The following is a 22,500-nucleotide window of genomic DNA, read 5'->3' as shown; positions in this document are numbered from 1 at the left end:
AGAGTATATCCATCTCCCTCCGACAGTGCGGCCCTCCCTCAGTACTGGGCACCGGGAGGGAGGGAGGGAGGGAGTGTGGGCCTGGATTATGGAGCTCAAGGCCTAGAGTATATCCATCTCCCTCCGACAGTGCGGCCCTCCCTCAGTACTGGGAACTGGGAGGGAGGGAGGGAGGGAGGGAGTGTGGGCCTGGATTATGGAGCTCAAGGCCTAGAGTATATCCATCTCGCTCCGACAGTGCGGCACTCCCTCAGTACTGGGCACCGGGAGGGAGGGAGGGAGGGAGTGTGGGCCTGGATTATGGAGCTCAAGGCCTAGAGTATATCCACGTCCCTCCGACAGTGCGGCCCTCCCTCAGTACTGGGCACCGGGAGGGAGGGAGTGTGGGCCTGGATTATGGAGCTCAAGGCCTAGAGTATATCCATCTCCCTCCGACAGTGCGGCACTCCCTCAGTACTGGGCACCGGGAGGGAGGGAGGGAGGGAGTGTGGGCCTGGATTATGGAGCTCGAGGCCTAGAGTATATCCACCCCCCTCCGACAGTGCGGCCCTCCCTCAGTACTGGGCACCGGGAGGGAGGGAGTGTGGGCCTGGATTATGGAGCTCGAGGCCTAGAGTATATCCACCCCCCTCCGACAGTGCGGCCCTCCCTCAGTACTGGGCACCGGGAGGGAGGGAGGGAGGGAGTGTGGGCCTGGATTATGGAGCTCAAGGCCTAGAGTATATCCACCCCCCTCCGACAGTGCGGCCCTCCCTCAGTACTGACGCTGTCCTTACTCTAACAGAGACATGGAAAAGACAATGATTGCCGTGAAAAGTGATGGGATCCAGAGGGGGCTCATCGGGGACATCATCCATCGTCTGGAAAAGAAAGGATTCAAGCTCATTGCGATGAAAATGGTTAAGGTCCGATATACCCCACACCCCTCACTCTGATATACCCCACACCCCTCACTCTGATATACCCCACACCCCTCACTCTGATATACCCCACTCCCCTCACTCTGATATACCCCACACCCCTCACTCTGATATACCCCACACCCCCCACTCCGATATACCCCACACCCCTCACTCCGATATACCCCACACCCCCCACTCCGATATACCCCACACCCCTCTCTCTGATATACCCCACACCCCTCTCTCTGATATACCCCACACCCCTCACTCTGATATACCCCACACCCCTCACTCCGATATACCCCACTCCCCTCACTCTGATATACCCCACACACCTCACTCCGATATACCCCACACCCCTCACTCCGATATACCCCACACCCCTCTCTCTGATATACCCCACACCCCTCACTCTGATATACCCCACACCCCTCACTCTGATATACCCCACACCCCTCACTCTGATATACCCCACACCCCTCTCTCTGATATACCCCACACCCCTCTCTCTGATATACCCCACACCCCTCTCTCTGATATACCCCACAGCCCTCACTCTGATATACCCCACACCCCTCACTCTGATATACCCCACACCCCTCACTCTGATATACCCCACACCCCTCACTCTGATATACCCCACACCCCTCTCTCTGATATACCACACACCCCTCACTCCGATATATCCCACACCCCTCTCTCTGATATACACCACACCCCTCTCTCTGATATACCCCACACACCTCACTCTGATATACCCCACAGCCCTCACTCTGATATACCCCACTCCCCTCACTCTGATATACCCCACAGCCCTCTCTCTGATATACCCCACACCCCTCACTCTGATATACCCCACAGCCCTCACTCTGATATACCCCACACACCTCACTCTGATATACCCCACAGCCCTCTCTCTGATATACCCCACACACCTCACTCTGATATACCCCACAGCCCTCACTCTGATATACCCCACTCCCCTCACTCTGATATACCCCACACCCCTCTCTCTGATATACCCCACACCCCTCACTCTGATATACCTCACACCCCTCTCTCTGATATACCCCACACCCCTCACTCTGATATACCCCACACCCCTCACTCTGATATACCCCACACCCCTCACTCTGATATACCCCACACCCCTCACTCTGATATACCTCACACCCCTCTCTCTGATATACCCCACACCCCTGACTCTGATATACCCCACACCCCTCACTCTGATATACCCCACACCCCTCACTCTGATATACCTCACACCCCTCACTCCGATATACCCCACACCCCTCACTCTGATATACCCCACACCCCTCACTCTGATATACCCCACACCCCTCACTCTGATATACCTCACACCCCTCTCTCTGATATACCCCACACCCCTGACTCTGATATACCCCACACCCCTCACTCTGATATACCCCACACCCCTCACTCTGATATACCCCACACCCCTCACTCTGATATACCGCACGCCCCTCACTCTGATATATCCCACACCCCTCACTCTGATATACCCCACACCCCTCACTCTGATATACCGCACGCCCCTCACTCTGATATACCCCACACCCCTCACTCTGATATACCCCACACCCCTCACTCTGATATACCGCACACCCCTCACTCTGATATACCCCACACCCCTCACTCTGATATACCCCACACCCCTCACTCTGATATACCCCACACCCCTCACTCTGATATACCCCACTCCCCTCACTCCGATATACCCCACACCCCTCTCTCTGATATACCCCACACCCCTCACTCTGACATACCGCACGCCCCTCACTCTGATATACCCCACACCCCTCACTCTGAAAGACCCCACACTCCTCACTCCGATATACCCCACGCCACTCACTCTGATATACCCCACACCCCTCACTCTGATATACCCCACACCCCTCACTCTGATAGACCCCACACCCCTCACTCTGATATACCCCACAGCCCTCACTTTGATATACCCCACACCCCTCACTCCGATATACCCCACACCCCTCACTCTGATATACCCCACACCCCTCACTCTGATAGACCCCACACCCCTCACTCTGATATACCCCACAGCCCTCACTTTGATATACCCCACACCCCTCACTCCGATATACCCCACAGCCCTCACTCTGATATACCCCACACCCCTCACTCTGATATACCCCACACCCCTCACTCTGATATACCCCACACCCCTCACTCTGATATACCCCACTCCCCTCACTCAGATATACCCCACACCCCTCACTCTGATATACCCCACAGCCCTCACTCCGATATACCCCACGCCCCTCTCTCTGATATACCCCACACCCCTCACTCTGATATACCCCACACTCCTCACTCTGATATACCCCACACCCCTCTCTCCGATATACCCCACACCCCTCTCTCTGATATACCCCACACCCCTCACTCTGATATACCCCACACCCCTCTCTCTGATATACACCACACCCCTCTCTCTGATATACCCCACTCCCCTCACTCTGATATACCCCACTCCCCTCACTCCGATATACCACACACCCGTCACTCTGATATACCCCACACCCGTCACTCTGATATACCCCACTCCCCTCACTCCGATATACCCCACACCCCTCACTCTGTTATACCCCACACCCCTCACTCTGATATACCCCACACCCCTCACTCAGATATACCCCACACCCCTCACTCTGATATACCTCACTCCCCTCACTCTGATATACCCCACACCCCTCACTCTGATATACCCCACTCCCCTCACTCCGATATACACCACACCCCTCACTCTGATATACCCCACACCCCTCACTCTGATATACCCCACACCCCTCTCTCTGATATACCCCACACCCCTCACTCTGATATACCCCACACCCCTCACTCTGATATACCACACACCCCTCTCTCTGATATACCCCACAGCCCTCACTCTGATATACCCCACACCCCTCACTCTGATATACCCCACAGCCCTCTCTCTGATATACCCCACACCCCTCTCTCTGATATACCCCACACCCCTCACTCTGATATACCCCACACCCCTCACTCTGATATATCCCACACCCCTCACTCTGATATACACCACACCCCTCACTCTGATATACCACACACCCCTCTCTCTGATATACCCCACACCCCTCACTCTGATATACCCCACACCCCTCACTCCGATATACACCACACCCCTCACTCTGATATACCCCACACCCCTCACTCTGATATATCCCACACCCCTCACTCTGATATACCCCACACCCCTCACTCTGATATACCCCACACCCCTCACTCTGATATATCCCACACCCCTCACTCTGATATACCCCACACCCCTCACTCTGATATACCCCACACCCCTCACTCTGATATACCCCACACCCCTCACTCCGATATACCCCACACCCCTCACTCTGATATACCACACACCCGTCACTCTGATATACCCCACACCCCTCTCTCCGATATACCCCACACACCTCTCTCCGATATACCCCACACCCCTCTCTCTGATATACCCCACACCCCTCACTCTGATATACCCCACACCCCTCACTCTGATATACCCCACACCCCTCACTCCGATATACCCCACAGCCCTCACTCTGATATACCCCACACCCCTCACTCCGATATACCCCACACCCCTCTCTCTGATATACCCCACACCCCTCACTCGGATATACCCCACACCCCTCACTCTGATATACCCCACACCCCTCACTGTAACACACTGATATACCCCACACCCCTCACTGTAACACCCTGATATACCCCACACCCCTCACTGTAACACACTGATATACCCCACACCCCTCACTGTAACACACTGATATATCCCACACCCCTCACTCTGATATACCCCACACCCCTCACTGTAACACACTGATATACCCCACACCCCTCACTGTAACACACTGATATACCCCACACCCCTCACTGTAACACCCTGATATACCCCACACCCCTCACTGTAACACACTGATATACCCCACACCCCTCACTGTAACACACTGATATACCCCACACCCCTCACTGTAACACACTGATATACCCCACACCCCTCACTGTAACACACTGATATATCCCACACCCCTCACTGTAACACACTGATATACCCCACACCCCTCACTGTAACACACTGATATACACCACACACCCCTCACTGTAACACACTGATATACCCCACACCCCTCACTGTAACACACTGATATACCCCACACCCCTCACTGTAACACACTGATATACCTCACACCCCTCACTGTAACACACTGATATACCCCGCACCCCTCACTCTGATATACCCCACACCCCTCACTGTAACACACTGATATATCCCACACCCCTCACTGTAACACACTGATATACCCCACACCCCTCACTGTAACACACTGATATATCCCACACCCCTCACCGTAACACACTGATATACCCCACACCCCTCACTCTGATATACCCCACACCGCTTACTGTAACACACTGATATACCCCACACCCCTCACTGTAACACACTGATATACCCCACACCCCTCACTGTAACACACTGATATACCCCTCACCCCTCACTGTAACACACTGATATACCCCACACCCCTCACTGTAACACACTGATATATCCCACACCCCTCACTGTAACACACTGATATACCCCACACCCCTCACTCTGATATACCCCACACCCCTTACTGTAACACACTGATATACCCCACACCCCTCACTCTGATATACCCCACACCCCTCACTGTAACATACTGATATATCCCACACCCCTCACTGTAACACACTGATATACCCCTCACCCCTCACTGTAACACCCTGATATACCCCACACCCCTGACTGTCACACACTGATATACCCCACACCCCTCACTGTAACACACTGATATACACCACACCACTCACTGTAACACACTGATATACCCCACGCCTCACTGTAACACACTGATATACCCCACACCCCTCACTGTAACACACTGATATATCCCACACCCCTCACTGTAACACACTGATATACCCCACACCCCTCACTGTAACACACTGATATACCCCACACCCCTCACTGTAACACCCTGATATACCCCACACCCCTCACTGTGACACACTAATAAACCCCACACTCCTCACTGTAACACACTGATATACCCCACACCTCTCACTGTAACACCCTGATATACCCCACACCCCTCACTGTAACACACTGATATACCCCACACCCCTCACTGTAACACACTGATATACCCCACACCCCTCACTGTAACACACTGATATACCCCACACCCCTCACTGTAACACACTGATATACCCCACCCCCCTCACTGTAACACCCTGATATACCCCACACCCCTCACTGTAACACACTGATATACCCCACACCCCTCACTGTAACACACTGATATATCCCACACCCCTCACTGTAACACACTGATATATCCCACACCCCTCACTGTAACACACTGATATACCCCACACCCCTCACTGTAACACACTGATATACCCCACACCCCTCACTGTCACACACTGATATACCCCACACCCCTCACTGTAACACACTGATATACCCCACACCCCTCACTGTAACACACTGATATATCCCACACCCCTCACTCTGATATACCCCACACCCCTCACTGTAACACACTGATATACCCCACACCCCTCACTGTAACACACTGATATACCCCACACCCCTCACTGTAACACCCTGATATACCCCACACCCCTCACTGTAACACACTGATATACCCCACACCCCTCACTGTAACACACTGATATACCCCACACCCCTCACTGTAACACACTGATATACCCCACACCCCTCACTGTAACACACTGATATATCCCACACCCCTCACTGTAACACACTGATATACCCCACACCCCTCACTGTAACACACTGATATACACCACACACCCCTCACTGTAACACACTGATATACCCCACACCCCTCACTGTAACACACTGATATACCCCACACCCCTCACTGTAACACACTGATATACCTCACACCCCTCACTGTAACACACTGATATACCCCGCACCCCTCACTCTGATATACCCCACAACCCTCACTGTACCACACTGATATATCCCACACCCCTCACTGTAACACACTGATATACCCCACACCCCTCACTGTAACACACTGATATATCCCACACCTCTCACCGTAACACACTGATATACCCCACACCCCTCACTCTGATATACCCCACACCGCTTACTGTAACACACTGATATACCCCACACCCCTCACTGTAACACACTGATATACCCCACACCCCTCACTGTAACACACTGATATACCCCTCACCCCTCACTGTAACACACTGATATACCCCACACCCCTCACTGTAACACACTGATATATCCCACACCCCTCACTGTAACACACTGATATACCCCACACCCCTCACTCTGATATACCCCACACCCCTTACTGTAACACACTGATATACCCCACACCCCTCACTCTGATATACCCCACACCCCTCACTGTAACATACTGATATATCCCACACCCCTCACTGTAACACACTGATATACCCCACACCCCTCACTGTAACACACTGATACACCCCACACCCCTCACTGTAACACCCTGATATACCCCACACCCCTGACTGTCACACACTGATATACCCCACACCCCTCACTGTAACACACTGATATACACCACACCACTCACTGTAACACATTGATATACCCCACCCCTCACTGTAACACACTGATATACCCCACACCCCTCACTGTAACACACTGATATATCCCACACCCCTCACTGTAACACACTGATATACCCCACACCCCTCACTGTAACACACTGATATACCCCACACCCCTCACTGTAACACCCTGATATACCCCACACCCCTCACTGTGACACACTAATAAACCCCACACTCCTCACTGTAACACACTGATATACCCCACACCTCTCACTGTAACACCCTGATATACCCCACACCCCTCACTGTAACACACTGATATACCCCACACCCCTCACTGTAACACACTGATATACCCCACACCCCTCACTGTAACACACTGATATACCCCACACCCCTCACTGTAACACACTGATATACCCCACCCCCCTCACTGTAACACCCTGATATACCCCACACCCCTCACTGTAACACACTGATATACCCCACACCCCTCACTGTAACACACTGATATATCCCACACCCCTCACTGTAACACACTGATATATCCCACACCCCTCACTGTAACACACTGATATACCCCACACCCCTCACTGTAACACACTGATATACCCCACACCCCTCACTGTCACACACTGATATACCCCACACCCCTCACTGTAACACACTGATATACCCCACACCCCTCACTGTAACACACTGATATATCCCACACCCCTCACTCTGATATACCCCACACCCCTCACTGTAACACACTGATATACCCCACACCCCTCACTGTAACACACTGATATACCCCACACCCCTCACTGTAACACCCTGATATACCCCACACACCTCACTGTAACACACTGATATACCCCACACCCCTCACTGTAACACACTGATATACCCCACACCCCTCACTGTAACACACTGATATACCCCACACCCCTCACTGTAACACACTGATATATCCCACACCCCTCACTGTAACACACTGATATACCCCACACCCCTCACTGTAACACACTGATATATCCCACACCCCTCACTGTAACACACTGATATACCCCACACCCCTCACTGTAACACACTGATATATCCCACACCCCTCACTGTAACACACTGATATACCCCACACCCCTCACTGTAACACACTGATATATCCCACACCCCTCACTGTAATACACTGATATACACCACACACCCCTCACTGTAACACACTGATATACCCCACACCCCTCACTGTAACACACTGATATACCCCACACCCCTCACTGTAACACACTGATATACCTCACACCCCTCACTGTAACACACTGATATACCCCGCACCCCTCACTCTGATATACCCCACACCCCTCACTGTAACACACTGATATATCCCACACCCCTCACTGTAACACACTGATGTACCCCACACCCCTCACTGTAACACACTGATATATCCCACACCCCTCACTCTGATATACCCCACACCGCTTACTGTAACACACTGATATACCCCACACCCCTCACTGTAACACACTGATATACCCCACACCCCTCACTGTAACACACTGATATACCCCACACCCCTCACTGTAACACACTGATATATCCCACACCCCTCACTGTAACACACTGATATACCCCACACCCCTCACTCTGATATACCCCACACCCCTTACTGTAACACTCTGATATACCCCACACCGCTTACTGTAACACACTGATATACCCCTCACCCCTCACTGTAACACACTGATATACCCCACACCCCTCACTGTAACACACTGATATACCCCACACCCCTCACTGTAACACTCTGATATACCCCACACCGCTTACTGTAACACACTGATATACCCCACACCCCTCACTGTAACACACTGATATACCCCTCACCCCTCACTGTAACACACTGATATACCCCACACCCCTCACTGTAACACACTGATATACCCCACACCCCTCACTGTAACACACTGATATACCCCACACCCCTCACTGTAACACACTGATATACCCCGCACCCCTCACTCTGATATACCCCACACCCCTCACTGTAACACACTGATATACCCCACACCCCTCACTGTAACACACTGATGTACCCCACACCCCTCACCGTAACACACTGATATATTCCACACCCCTCACTCTGATATACCCCACACCGCTTACTGTAACACACTGATATACCCCACACCCCTCACTGTAACACACTGATATACCCCACACCCCTCACTGTAACACACTGATATACCCCACACCCCTCACTGTAACACACTGATATATCCCACACCCCTCACTGTAACACACTGATATACCCCACACCCCTCACTCTGATATACCCCACACCCCTTACTGTAACACTCTGATATACCCCACACCGCTTACTGTAACACACTGATATACCCCACACCCCTCACTGTAACACACTGATATACCCCTCACCCCTCACTGTAACACACTGATATACCCCACACCCCTCACTGTAACACACTGATATATCCCACACCCCTCACTGTAACACACTGATATACCCCACACCCCTCACTCTGATATACCCCACACCCCTTACTGTAACACACTGATATACCCCACACCCCTCACTCTGATATACCCCACACCCCTCACTGTAACATACTGATATATCCCACACCCCTCACTGTAACACACTGATATACCCCACACCCCTCACTGTAACACACTGATACACCCCACACCCCTCACTGTAACACCCTGATATACCCCACACCCCTGACTGTCACACACTGATATACCCCACACCCCTCACTGTAACACACTGATATACACCACACCACTCACTGTAACACACTGATATACCCCACCCCTCACTGTAACACACTGATATACCCCACACCCCTCACTGTAACACACTGATATATCCCACACCCCTCACTGTAACACACTGATATACCCCACACCCCTCACTGTAACACACTGATATACCCCACACCCCTCACTGTAACACCCTGATATACCCCACACCCCTCACTGTGACACACTAATAAACCCCACACTCCTCACTGTAACACACTGATATACCCCACACCCCTCACTGTAACACCCTGATATACCCCACACCCCTCACTGTAACACACTGATATACCCCACACTCCTCACTGTAACACACTGATATACCCCACACCCCTCACTGTAACACACTGATATACCCCACACCTCTCACTGTAACACCCTGATATACCCCACACCCCTCACTGTAACACACTGATATACCCCACACCCCTCACTGTAACACACTGATATACCCCACACCCCTCACTGTAACACACTGATATACCCCACACCCCTCACTGTAACACACTGATATACCCCACCCCCCTCACTGTAACACCCTGATATACCCCACACCCCTCACTGTAACACACTGATATACCCCACACCCCTCACTGTAACACACTGATATATCCCACACCCCTCACTGTAACACACTGATATATCCCACACCCCTCACTGTAACACACTGATATACCCCACACCCCTCACTGTAACACACTGATATACCCCACACCCCTCACTGTCACACACTGATATACCCCACACCCCTCACTGTAACACACTGATATATCCCACACCCCTCACTGTAACACACTGATATACCCCACACCCCTCACTGTAACACACTGATATACCCCACACCCCTCACCGTAACACACTGATATACCCCACACCCCTCACTGTAACACACTGATATACCCCACACCCCTCACTGTAACACACTGATATATCCCACACCCCTCACTGTAACACACTGATATACCCCACACCCCTCACTGTAACACACTGATATACCCCACACCCCTCACCGTAACACACTGATATACCCCACACCCCTCACTGTAACACACTGATATATCCCACACCCCTCACCGTAACACACTTATATACCCCACACCCCTCACTGTAACACACTGATATACCCCGCACCCCTCATTGTAACACACTGATATATCCCACACCCCTCACTGTAACACACTGATATACCCCACACCCCTCACTGTAACACACTGATATACCCCACACCCCTCACTGTAACACACTGATATACCCCACACCCCTCACTGTAACACACTGATATATCCCACACCCCTCACCGTAACACACTGATATACCCCACACCCCTCACTGTAACACACTGATATACCCCACACCCCTCACTGTAACACCCTGATATACCCCACACCCCTCACTGTGACACACTAATAAACCCCACACTCCTCACTGTAACACACTGATATATCCCACACCCCTCACTGTAACACACTGATATATCACACACCCCTCACTGTAACACACTGATATACCCCACACCCCTCACTGTAACACACTGATATACCCCACACCCCTCACTGTAACACACTGATATACCCCACACCTCTCACTGTAACACACTGATATATCCCACACCCCTCACCGTAACACACTGATATACCCCTCACCCCTCACTGTAACACCCTGATATACCCCACACCCCTCACTGTAACACACTGATATATCCCACACCCCTCACTGTAACACACTGTTATACCCCTCACCCCTCACTGTAACACACTGATATACCCCACACCCCTCATTGTAACACACTGATATACCCCACACCCCTCACTGTAACACACTGATATATCCCACACCCCTCACTGTAACACACTGATATACCCCACACCCCTCACTGTAACACACTGATATACCCCACACCCCTCACCGTAACACACTGATATACCCCACACCCCTCACTGTAACACACTGATATACCCCACACCCCTCACTGTAACACACTGATATATCCCACACCCCTCACTGTAACACACTGATATACCCCACACCCCTCACTGTAACACACTGATATACCCCACACCCCTCACCGTAACACACTGATATACCCCACACCCCTCACTGTAACACACTGATATATCCCACACCCCTCACCGTAACACACTTATATACCCCACACCCCTCACTGTAACACACTGATATACCCCGCACCCCTCATTGTAACACACTGATATATCCCACACCCCTCACTGTAACACACTGATATACCCCACACCCCTCACTGTAACACACTGATATACCCCACACCCCTCACTGTAACACACTGATATACCCCACACCCCTCACTGTAACACACTGATATATCCCACACCCCTCACCGTAACACACTGATATACCCCACACCCCTCACTGTAACACACTGATATACCCCACACCCCTCACTGTAACACCCTGATATACCCCACACCCCTCACTGTGACACACTAATAAACCCCACACTCCTCACTGTAACACACTGATATATCCCACACCCCTCACTGTAACACACTGATATATCACACACCCCTCACTGTAACACACTGATATACCCCACACCCCTCACTGTAACACACTGATATACCCCACACCCCTCACTGTAACACACTGATACACCCCACACCCCTCACTGTAACACACTGATATACCCCACACCCCTCACTGTAACACACTGATATACCCCACACCCCTCACTCTGATATACCCCACACCCCTTACTGTAACACACTGATATACCCCACACCCCTCACTGTCACACACTGATATACCCCACACCCCTCACTGCAACACACTGATATACCCCACACCCCTCACTGTAACACACTGATATACCCCACACCTCTCACTGTAACACACTGATATATCCCACACCCCTCACCGTAACACACTGATATACCCCTCACCCCTCACTGTAACACACTGATATACCCCACACCCCTCACTGTAACACACTGATATACCCCACACTCCTCACTGTAACACACTGATATACTCCACACCCCTCACTGTAACACACTGATATACCCCACACCCCTCACTGTAACACACTGATATACCCCACACCCCTCACCGTAACGCTGCATCAAAATATATGAAACACAGATCATTTTGTAACGCTCTCTCTCTCTCTCTCTCTGTCTCTATCTCTCTCTCTCTCTCTCTCTCTTTCTCTTTCGCTGTCCCCAGCCCACGGAAGAGATGGCCAAACAGCATTACATTGATCTCAAAGACAAACCATTCTACAGTGGACTCTGCAAATTCACTGCCGCGGGACCATTTGTGGCCATGGTGAGTTTGGGGGTGGGATGGATACAGGAACTGGTGTCTGTCAGTCTCCCATCTCTCTCTCGCGGAGATATCTGTACACTGACTGGTGTCTATCAGTCTCCCCTCTCTCTCTCTCAGGGAGATATCTGTACACTGACTGGTGTCTGTCAGTCTCCCATCTCTCTCTCGCGGAGATATCTGTACACTGACTGGTGTCTCTCAGTCCCCTCTCTCTCAGGGAGATATCTGTACACTGACTGGTGTCTCTCAGTCCCCTCTCTCTCTCTCAGGGAGATATCTGTACACTGACTGTTGTCTCTCAGTCCCCTCTCTCTCAGGGAGATATCTGTTCACTGACTGGTGTCTCTCAGTCCCCCCCTCTCTCTCAGGGAGATATCTGTACACTGACTGGTGTCTCTCAGTCCCCTCTCTCTCAGGGAGATATCTGTACACTGACTGGTGTCCCTCAGTCCCCTCTCTCTCAGGGAGATATCTGTACACTGACTGGTGTCTCTCAGTCCCCCCCTCTCTCTCAGGGAAATATCTGTACACTGACTGGTGTCTCTCAGTCCCCCCTCTCTCAGGGAGATATCTGTACACTGACTGGTGTCTCTCAGTCCCCTCTCTCTCAGGGAGATATCTGTACACTGACTGGTGTCCCTCAGTCCCCTCTCTCTCAGGGAGATATCTGTACACTGACTGGTGTCTCTCAGTCCCCTCTCTCTCGCGGAGATATCTGTACACTGACTGGTGTCTCTCAGTCCCCTCTCTCTCAGGGAGATATCTGTACACTGACTGGTGTCCCTCAGTCCCCTCTCTCTCGCGGAGATGACTGTACACTGACTGGTGTCCCTCAGTCCCCTCTCTCTCAGGGAGATATCTGTACACTGACTGGTGTCTCTCTGTCCCCTCTCTCAGGAAGATATCTGTACACTGACTGGTGTCTCTCAGTCTCCCCTCTCTCTCAGGGAGATATCTGTACACTGACTGGTGTCTCTCAGTCTCCCCTCTCTCTCTCAGGGAGATATCTGTACACTGACTTGTGTCTCTCAGTCCCCTCTCTCTCAGGGAGATATCTGTACACTGACTGGTGTCTCTCAGTCTCCCCTCTCTCTCAGGGAGATATCTGTACACTGACTGGTGTCTCTCAGTCCCCTCTCTCTCAGGGAGATATCTGTACACTGACGGGTGTCTCTCAGTCCCCTCTCTCTCAGGGAGATATCTGTACACTGACTGGTGTCTCTCAGTCCCCCCTCTCTCTCTCTCAGGGAGATATCTGTACACTGACTGGTGTCTCTCAGTCCCCTCTCTCTCTCAGGGAGATATCTGTACACTGACTGGTGTCTCTCAGTCCCCCCTCTCTCAGGGAGATATCTGTACACTGACTGGTGTCTCTCAGTCCCCCCACTCTCTCTCTCTCAGGGAGATATCTGTACACTGACTGGTGTCTCTCAGTCCCCCCTCTCTCTCAGGGAGATATCTGTACACTGACTGGTGTCTCTCAGTCCCCCCCCTCTCTCTCTCAGGGAGATATCTGTACACTGACTGGTGTCTCTCAGTCCCCCCTCTCTCTCTCTCAGGGAGATATCTGTACACTGACTGGTGTCTCTCAGTCCCCTCTCTCTCAGGGAGATATCTGTACACTGACTGGTGTCTCTCAGTCCCCCCTCTCTCTCTCTCAGGGAGATATCTGTACACTGACTGGTGTCTCTCAGTCCCCCCTCTCTCTCTCTCAGGGAGATATCTGTACACTGAATGGTGTCTCTCAGTCCCCCCTCTCTCTCTCTCTCAGGGAGATATCTGTACACTGACTGGTGTATCTCAGTCCCCTCTCTCATAGGGAGATATCTGTACACTGACTGGTGTCACTCAGTCCCCCCTCTCTCTCTCTCTCAGGGAGATATCTGTACACTGACTGGTGTCTCTCAGTCCCCCCTCTCTCTCTCTCAGGGAGATATCTGTACACTGAATGGTGTCTCTCAGTCCCCCCTCTCTCTCTCTCTCAGGGAGATATCTGTACACTGACTGGTGTATCTCAGTCCCCTCTCTCATAGGGAGATATCTGTACACTGACTGGTGTCACTCAGTCCCCCCTCTCTCTCTCTCTCAGGGAGATATCTGTACACTGACTGGTGTCTCTCAGTCCCCCCTCTCTCAGGGAGATATCTGTACACTGACTGGTGTCTCTCAGTCCCCCCACTCTCTCTCTCTCAGGGAGATATCTGTACACTGACTGGTGTCTCTCAGTCCCCTCTCTCTCTCAGGGAGATATCTGTACACTGACTGGTGTCTCTCAGTCCCCTCTCTCTCTCTCTCAGGGAGATATCTGTACACTGACTGGTGTCACTCAGTCCCCTCTCTCTCTCTCTCAGGGAGATATCTGTACACTGACTGGTGTCTCTCAGTCCCCCTTCTCTCTCAGGGAGATATCTGTACACTGACTGGTGTCTCTCAGTCCCCTCTCTCTCTCTCAGGGAGATATCTGTACACTGACTGGTGTCTCTCAGTCCCCCCTCTCTCTCAGGGAGATATCTGTACACTGACTGGTGTCTCTCAGTCCCTTCTCTCTCAGGGAGATATCTGTACACTGACTGGTGTCTCTCAGTCCCCTCTCTCTCTCTCAGGGAGATATCTGTACACTGACTGGTGTCTCTCAGTCCCCTCTCTCTCAGGGAGATATCTGTACACTGACTGGTGTCTCTCTGTCCCCTCTCTCAGGAAGATATCTGTACACTGACTGGTGTCTCTCAGTCTCCCCTCTCTCTCAGGGAGATATCTGTACACTGACTGGTGTCTCTCAGTCCCCTCTCTCTCAGGGAGATATCTGTACACTGACTGGTGTCTCTCAGTCCCCTCTCTCACTCTCTCAGGGAGATATCTGTACACTGACTGGTGTCTCTCAGTCCCCTCTCTCTCAGGGAGATATCTGTACACTGACTGGTGTCTCTCAGTCCCCCCTCTCTCTCTCTCAGGGAGATATCTGTACACTGACTGGTGTCTCTCAGTCCCCTCTCTCTCTCAGGGAGATATCTGTACACTGACTGGTGTCTCTCAGTCCCCCCCCTCTCTCTCTCAGGGAGATATCTGTACACTGACTGGTGTCTCTCAGTCCCCTCTCTCTCTCTCAGGGAGATATCTGTACACTGACTGGTGTCTCTCAGTCCCCTCTCTATCTCTCAGGGAGATATCTGTCCACTGACTGGTGTCTCTCAGTCCCCCCTCTCTCTCAGGGAGATATCTGTACACTGACTGGTGTCTCTCAGTCCCCCCCCCTCTCTCTCTCAGGGAGATATCTGTACACTGACTGGTGTCTGTCAGTCCCCCCCCTCTCTCTCTCAGGGAGATATCTGTACACTGACTGGTGTCTCTCAGTCCCCTCTCTCTCTCAGGGAGATACCTGTACACTGACTGGTGTCTCTCAGTCCCCTCTCTCTCAGGGAGATATCTGTACACTGACTGGTGTCTCTCAGTCCCCTCTCTCTCTCTCTCAGGGAGATATCTGTACACTGACTGGTGTCTCTCAGTCCCCCCACTCTCTCTCTCTCAGGGAGATATCTGTACACTGACTGGTGTCTCTCAGTCCCCTCTCTCTCTCAGGGAGATATCTGTACACTGACTGGTGTCTCTCAGTCCCCTCTCTCTCTCTCTCAGGGAGATATCTGTACACTGACTGGTGTCACTCAGTCCCCTCTCTCTCTCTCTCAGGGAGATATCTGTACACTGACTGGTGTCTCTCAGTCCCCCCTCTCTCTCTCTCAGGGAGATATCTGTACACTGACTGGTGTCTCTCAGTCCCCTCTCTCTCTCAGGGAGATATCTGTACACTGACTGGTGTCTGTCAGTCCCCTCTCTCTCAGGGAGATATCTGTACACTGACTGGTGTCTCTCAGTCCCCTCTCTCTCTCTCTCAGGGAGATATCTGTACACTGACTGGTGTCTCTCAGTCCCCTCTCTCTCTCTCTCAGGGAGATATCTGTACACTGACTGGTGTCTCTCAGTCCTCTCTCTCTCAGGGAGATATCTGTACACTGACTGGTGTCACTCAGTCCCCTCTCTCTCTCTCTCTCTCAGGGAGATATCTGTACACTGACTGGTGTCTCTCAGTCCCCCTTCTCTCTCAGGGAGATATCTGTACACTGACTGGTGTCTCTCAGTCCCCTCTCTCTCAGGGAGATATCTGTACACTGACTGGTGTCTCTCAGTCCCCTCTCTCTCAGGGAGATATCTGTACACTGACTGGTGTCTCTCAGTCCCCCCTCTCTCTCTCAGGGAGATATCTGTACACTGACTGGTGTCTCTCAGTCCCCTCTCTCTCAGGGAGATATCTGTACACTGACTGGTGGCTCTCAGTCCCCTCTCTCTCGCGGAGATATCTGTACACTGACTGGTGTCTCTCAGTCCCCCCTCTCTCTCAGGGAGATATCTGTACACTGACTGGTGTCTCTCAGTCCCCTCTCTCTCTCTCTCAGGGAGATATCTGTACACTGACTGGTGTCTCTCAGTCCCCTCTCTCTCTCTCTCAGGGAGATATCTGTACACTGACTGGTGTCTGTCAGTCCCCTCTCTCTCAGGGAGATATCTGTACACTGACTGGTGTCTCTCAGTCCCCCCTCTCTCTCTCTCAGGGAGATATCTGTACACTGACTGGTGTCTCTCAGTCCTCTCTCTCTCAGGGAGATATCTGTACACTGACTGGTGTCACTCAGTCCCCTCTCTCTCTCTCTCAGGGAGATATCTGTACACTGACTGGTGTCTCTCAGTCCCCCTTCTCTCTCAGGGAGATATCTGTACACTGACTGGTGTCTCTCAGTCCCCTCTCTCTCAGGGAGATATCTGTACACTGACTGGTGTCTCTCAGTCCCCTCTCTCTCAGGGAGATATCTGTACACTGACTGGTGTCTCTCAGTCCCCCCTCTCTCTCTCAGGGAGATATCTGTACACTGACTGGTGTCTCTCAGTCCCCTCTCTCTCAGGGAGATATCTGTACACTGACTGGTGTCTCTCAGTCCCCCCTCTCTCTCTCAGGGAGATATCTGTACACTGACTGGTGTCTCTCAGTCCCCTCTCTCTCAGGGAGATATCTGTACACTGACTGGTGTCACTCAGTCCCCCCTCTCTCTCTCTCTCAGGGAGATATCTGTACACTGACTGGTGTCTCTCAGTCCCCTCTCTCTCTCAGGGAGATATCTGTACACTGACTGGTGTCTCTCAGTCCCCTCCCCTCTCTCTCAGGGAGATATCTGTACACTGACTGGTGTCTCTCAGTCCCCTCTCTCTCTCAGGGAGATATCTGTACACTGACTGGTGTCTCTCAGTCCCCTCTCTCTCAGGGAGATATCTGTACACTGACTGGTGTCTCCCAGTCCCCTCTCTCTCTCTCTCAGGGAGATATCTGTACACTGACTGGTGTCTCCCAGTCCCCTCTCTCTCTCTCTCAGGGAGATATCTGTACACTGACTGGTGTCTCCCAGTCCCCTCTCTCTCTCTCTCAGGGAGATATCTGTACACTGACTGGTGTCTCTCAGTCCCCCCTCTCTCTCTCTCTCTCAGGGAGATATCTGTACACTGACTGGTGTCTCCCAGTCCCCTCTCTCTCTCTCTCAGGGAGATATCTGTACACTGACTGGTGTCTCTCAGTCCCCTCTCTCTCTCTCTCAGGGAGATATCTGTACACTGACTGGTGTCTCTCAGTCCCCCCTCTCACTCAGGGAGATATCTGTACACTGACTGGTGTCTCTCAGTCCCCCCTCTCTCTCTCTCAGGGAGATATCTGTACACTGACTGGTGTCTCTCAGTCCCCCCTCTCTCAGGGAGATATCTGTACACTGACTGGTGTCTCTCAGTCCCCTCCCTCTCTCAGGGAGATATCTGTACACTGACTGGTGTCTCTCAGTCCCCTCACTCTCTCAGGGAGATATCTGTACACTGACTGGTGTCTCTCAGTCCCCTCTCTCTCTCTCAGGGAGATATCTGTACACTGAATGGTGTCTCTCAGTCTCCCCTCTCTCTCTCAGGGAGATATCTATACACTGACTGGTGTCTCTCAGTCCCCTCTCTCTCTCTCAGGGAGATATCTGTACACTGACTGGTGTCTCTCAGTCCCCTCTCTCTCTCTCAGGGAGATATCTGTACACTGACTGGGGTCTCTCAGTCCCCTCTCTCTCAGGGAGATATCTGTACACTGACTGGGGTCTCTCAGTCCCCTCTCTCTCAGGGAGATATCTGTACACTGACTGGTGTCTCTCAGTCCCCTCTCTCTCTCTCAGGGAGATATCTGTACACTGACTGGTGTCTCTCAGTCCCCTCTCTCTCAGGGAGATATCTGTACACTGACTGGTGTCTCTCAGTCCCCTCTCTCTCTCTCAGGGAGATATCTGTACACTGACTGGGGTCTCTCAGTCCCCTCTCTCTCAGGGAGATATCTGTACACTGACTGGGGTCTCTCAGTCCCCTCTCTCTCAGGGAGATATCTGTACACTGACTGGTGTCTCTCAGTCCCCTCTCTCTCAGGGAGATATCTGTACACTGACTGGTGTCTCTCAGTCCCCTCTCTCTCTCTCTCAGGGAGATATCTGTACACTGACTGGTGTCACTCAGTCCCCTCTCTCTCTCTCTCAGGGAGATATCTGTACACTGACTGGTGTCTCTCAGTCCCCCTTCTCTCTCAGGGAGATATCTGTACACTGACTGGTGTCTCTCAGTCCCCTCTCTCTCTCTCAGGGAGATATCTGTACACTGACTGGTGTCTCTCAGTCCCCCCTCTCTCTCAGGGAGATATCTGTACACTGACTGGTGTCTCTCAGTCCCCTCTCTCTCTCTCAGGGAGATATCTGTACACTGACTGGTGTCTCTCAGTCCCCTCTCTCTCTCTCTCAGGGAGATATCTGTGGACTGAAATTATGCTTTACAGACATGCAAACTGAATTTTTCTCTGTTTATTACAAACTGCAGTGTTGGGAAGGACATAGTATTGTTAAGGTGGTGAGAGACATGATGGGAGAGACAAATCCGGTGGATTCCAAACCAGGAACAATTCGTGGAGATCTCTGTGTTCAAGTCGGCAGGTACGGTGAAATTCCAGTCTCCCTCTCCCCCCTCGGTCAGAACCCACACTCGGAGCACCGTGCACAGTTCCCCGGTCTCTCCCCTCGGTCACTCGGAGCACCGTGCACAGTTCCCCGGTCTCCCCTCGGTCACTCGGAGCACCGTGCGCAGTTCCCCCGGTCTCCCCTCGGTCAGACCCCACACTCGGAGCACCGTGCACAGTTCCCCGGTCTCCCCTCGGTCACTCGGAGCACCGTGCACACAGTTCCCCGGTCTCCCCTCGGTCACCTCGGAGCACCGTGCACAGTTCCCCGGTCTCCCCTCGGTCACTCGGAGCACCGTGCACAGTTCCCCGGTCTCCCCTCGGTCACTCGGAGCACCGTGCACAGTTCCCCGGTCTCCCCTCGGTCACTCGGAGCACCGTGCACAGTTCCCCGGTCTCCCCTCGGTCAGAACCCACACTCGGAGCACCGTGCACAGTTCCCCGGTCTCCCCTCGGTCACTCGGAGCACCGTGCACAGTTCCCCGGTCTCCCCTCGGTCACTCGGAGCACCGTGCGCAGTTCCCCGGTCTCCCCTCGGTCAGACCCACACTCGGAGCACCGTTGCACAGTTCCCCCCCGGTCTCCCCCTCGGTCAGACCCACACTCGGAGCACCGTGCACAGTTCCCCGGTCTCCCCTCGGTCACTCGGAGCACCGTGCACAGTTCCCCGGTCTCCCCTCGGTCAGACCCACACTCGGAGCACCGTGCACAGTTCCCCGGTCTCCCCTCGGTCACTCGGAGCACCGTGCACAGTTCCCCCGGTCTCCCCTCGGTCAGACCCACTCGGAGCACCGTGCACAGTTCCCCCGGTCTCCCCCTCGGTCACTCGGAGCACCGTGCACAGTTCCCCGGTCTCCCCTCGGTCAGACCCACACTCGGAGGGCACCGTGCACAGTTCCCCGGTCTCCCCTCGGTCACTCGGAGCACCGTGCACAGTTCCCCGGTCTCCCCTCGGTCACTCGGAGCACCGTGCACAGTTCCCCGGTCTCCCCTCGGTCAGACCCCCTCGGAGCACCGTGCACAGTTCCCCGGTCTCCCCTCGGTCACTCGGAGCACCGTGCACAGTTCCCCCGGTCTCCCCTCGGGTCAGACCCCACTCGGAGCACCGTGCACAGTTCCCCGGTCTCCCCTCGGTCACTCGGAGCACCGTGCACAGTTCCCCCGGTCTCCCCTCGGTCACTCGGAGCACCGTGCACAGTTCCCCGGTCTCCCCTCGGTCACTCGGAGCACCGTGCACAGTTCCCCGGTCTCTCCTCGGTCACTCGGAGCACTGTGCACAGTTCCCCGGTCTCCCCTCGGTCAGACCCCACACTCGGAGCACCGTGCACAGTTCCCCATTTTCCTTTTGGATTCGGATGTAGTGACAAATGGGCAGGGAAAGGTGGAAACGGCAGAGGGAGGGTTACCGTACACAGCTCTCCGGTCTGCCACCGGTCTGCTGTCAGTGGGATCTTGCTGTGCTCTCTGACCTCTCTCCCCACCCCCCTCTCCGTCAGGAACATTATCCACGGCAGTGATTCCCTGGAAACAGCCAAGAAGGAAGTGGCTCTTTGGTTCAAACCTGAGGAGCTGATCGAGTGGAAGAGCTGCATGGAGGGCTACCTTTACGAGTGAGGCAGCGTCCGCCTCTCACGCCCAGGGGTTCACCGAGCGAGAGACTGTCACTCTTCGCACCCCCCCCGCCCGTGACCAGCAGCAGTTCTGGCCCCCCCCCCCCTTGTCTGCACAGCAGCCTGAATAAAACTGCAGGAAATACAC

General features: G+C 52.9%; 1 protein-coding gene across 1 annotated transcript in view; it reads left to right on the top strand.

The window, feature by feature from the left end:
• The window catches only part of LOC148133969 (nucleoside diphosphate kinase B-like), a 27,669-nt gene extending 5,170 nt beyond the window's left edge, over window positions 1-22,499 (top strand). The window contains exons 2-5 of the mRNA XM_087985717.1: window positions 785-905; window positions 13,575-13,676; window positions 20,607-20,719; window positions 22,239-22,499. Of these exons, the coding sequence (XP_087841843.1) occupies window positions 789-905; window positions 13,575-13,676; window positions 20,607-20,719; window positions 22,239-22,356 (450 nt within the window). The 5' untranslated portion in view covers window positions 785-788 and the 3' untranslated portion in view covers window positions 22,357-22,499. The remainder of the gene's footprint in view (window positions 1-784; window positions 906-13,574; window positions 13,677-20,606; window positions 20,720-22,238) is intronic.
• The last annotated feature ends 1 nt before the right edge of the window (window position 22,500 follows it).

The sequence above is a fragment of the Chiloscyllium plagiosum genome, unplaced genomic scaffold (assembly GCF_037043375.1).
Source record: "Chiloscyllium plagiosum isolate Xiang-an unplaced genomic scaffold, Cpla_swu_hap1 HiC_scaffold_152, whole genome shotgun sequence".
NCBI classification, from domain to species: domain Eukaryota; kingdom Metazoa; phylum Chordata; class Chondrichthyes; order Orectolobiformes; family Hemiscylliidae; genus Chiloscyllium; species Chiloscyllium plagiosum.
This window is presented reverse-complemented; position numbering and strand designations above follow the sequence as displayed.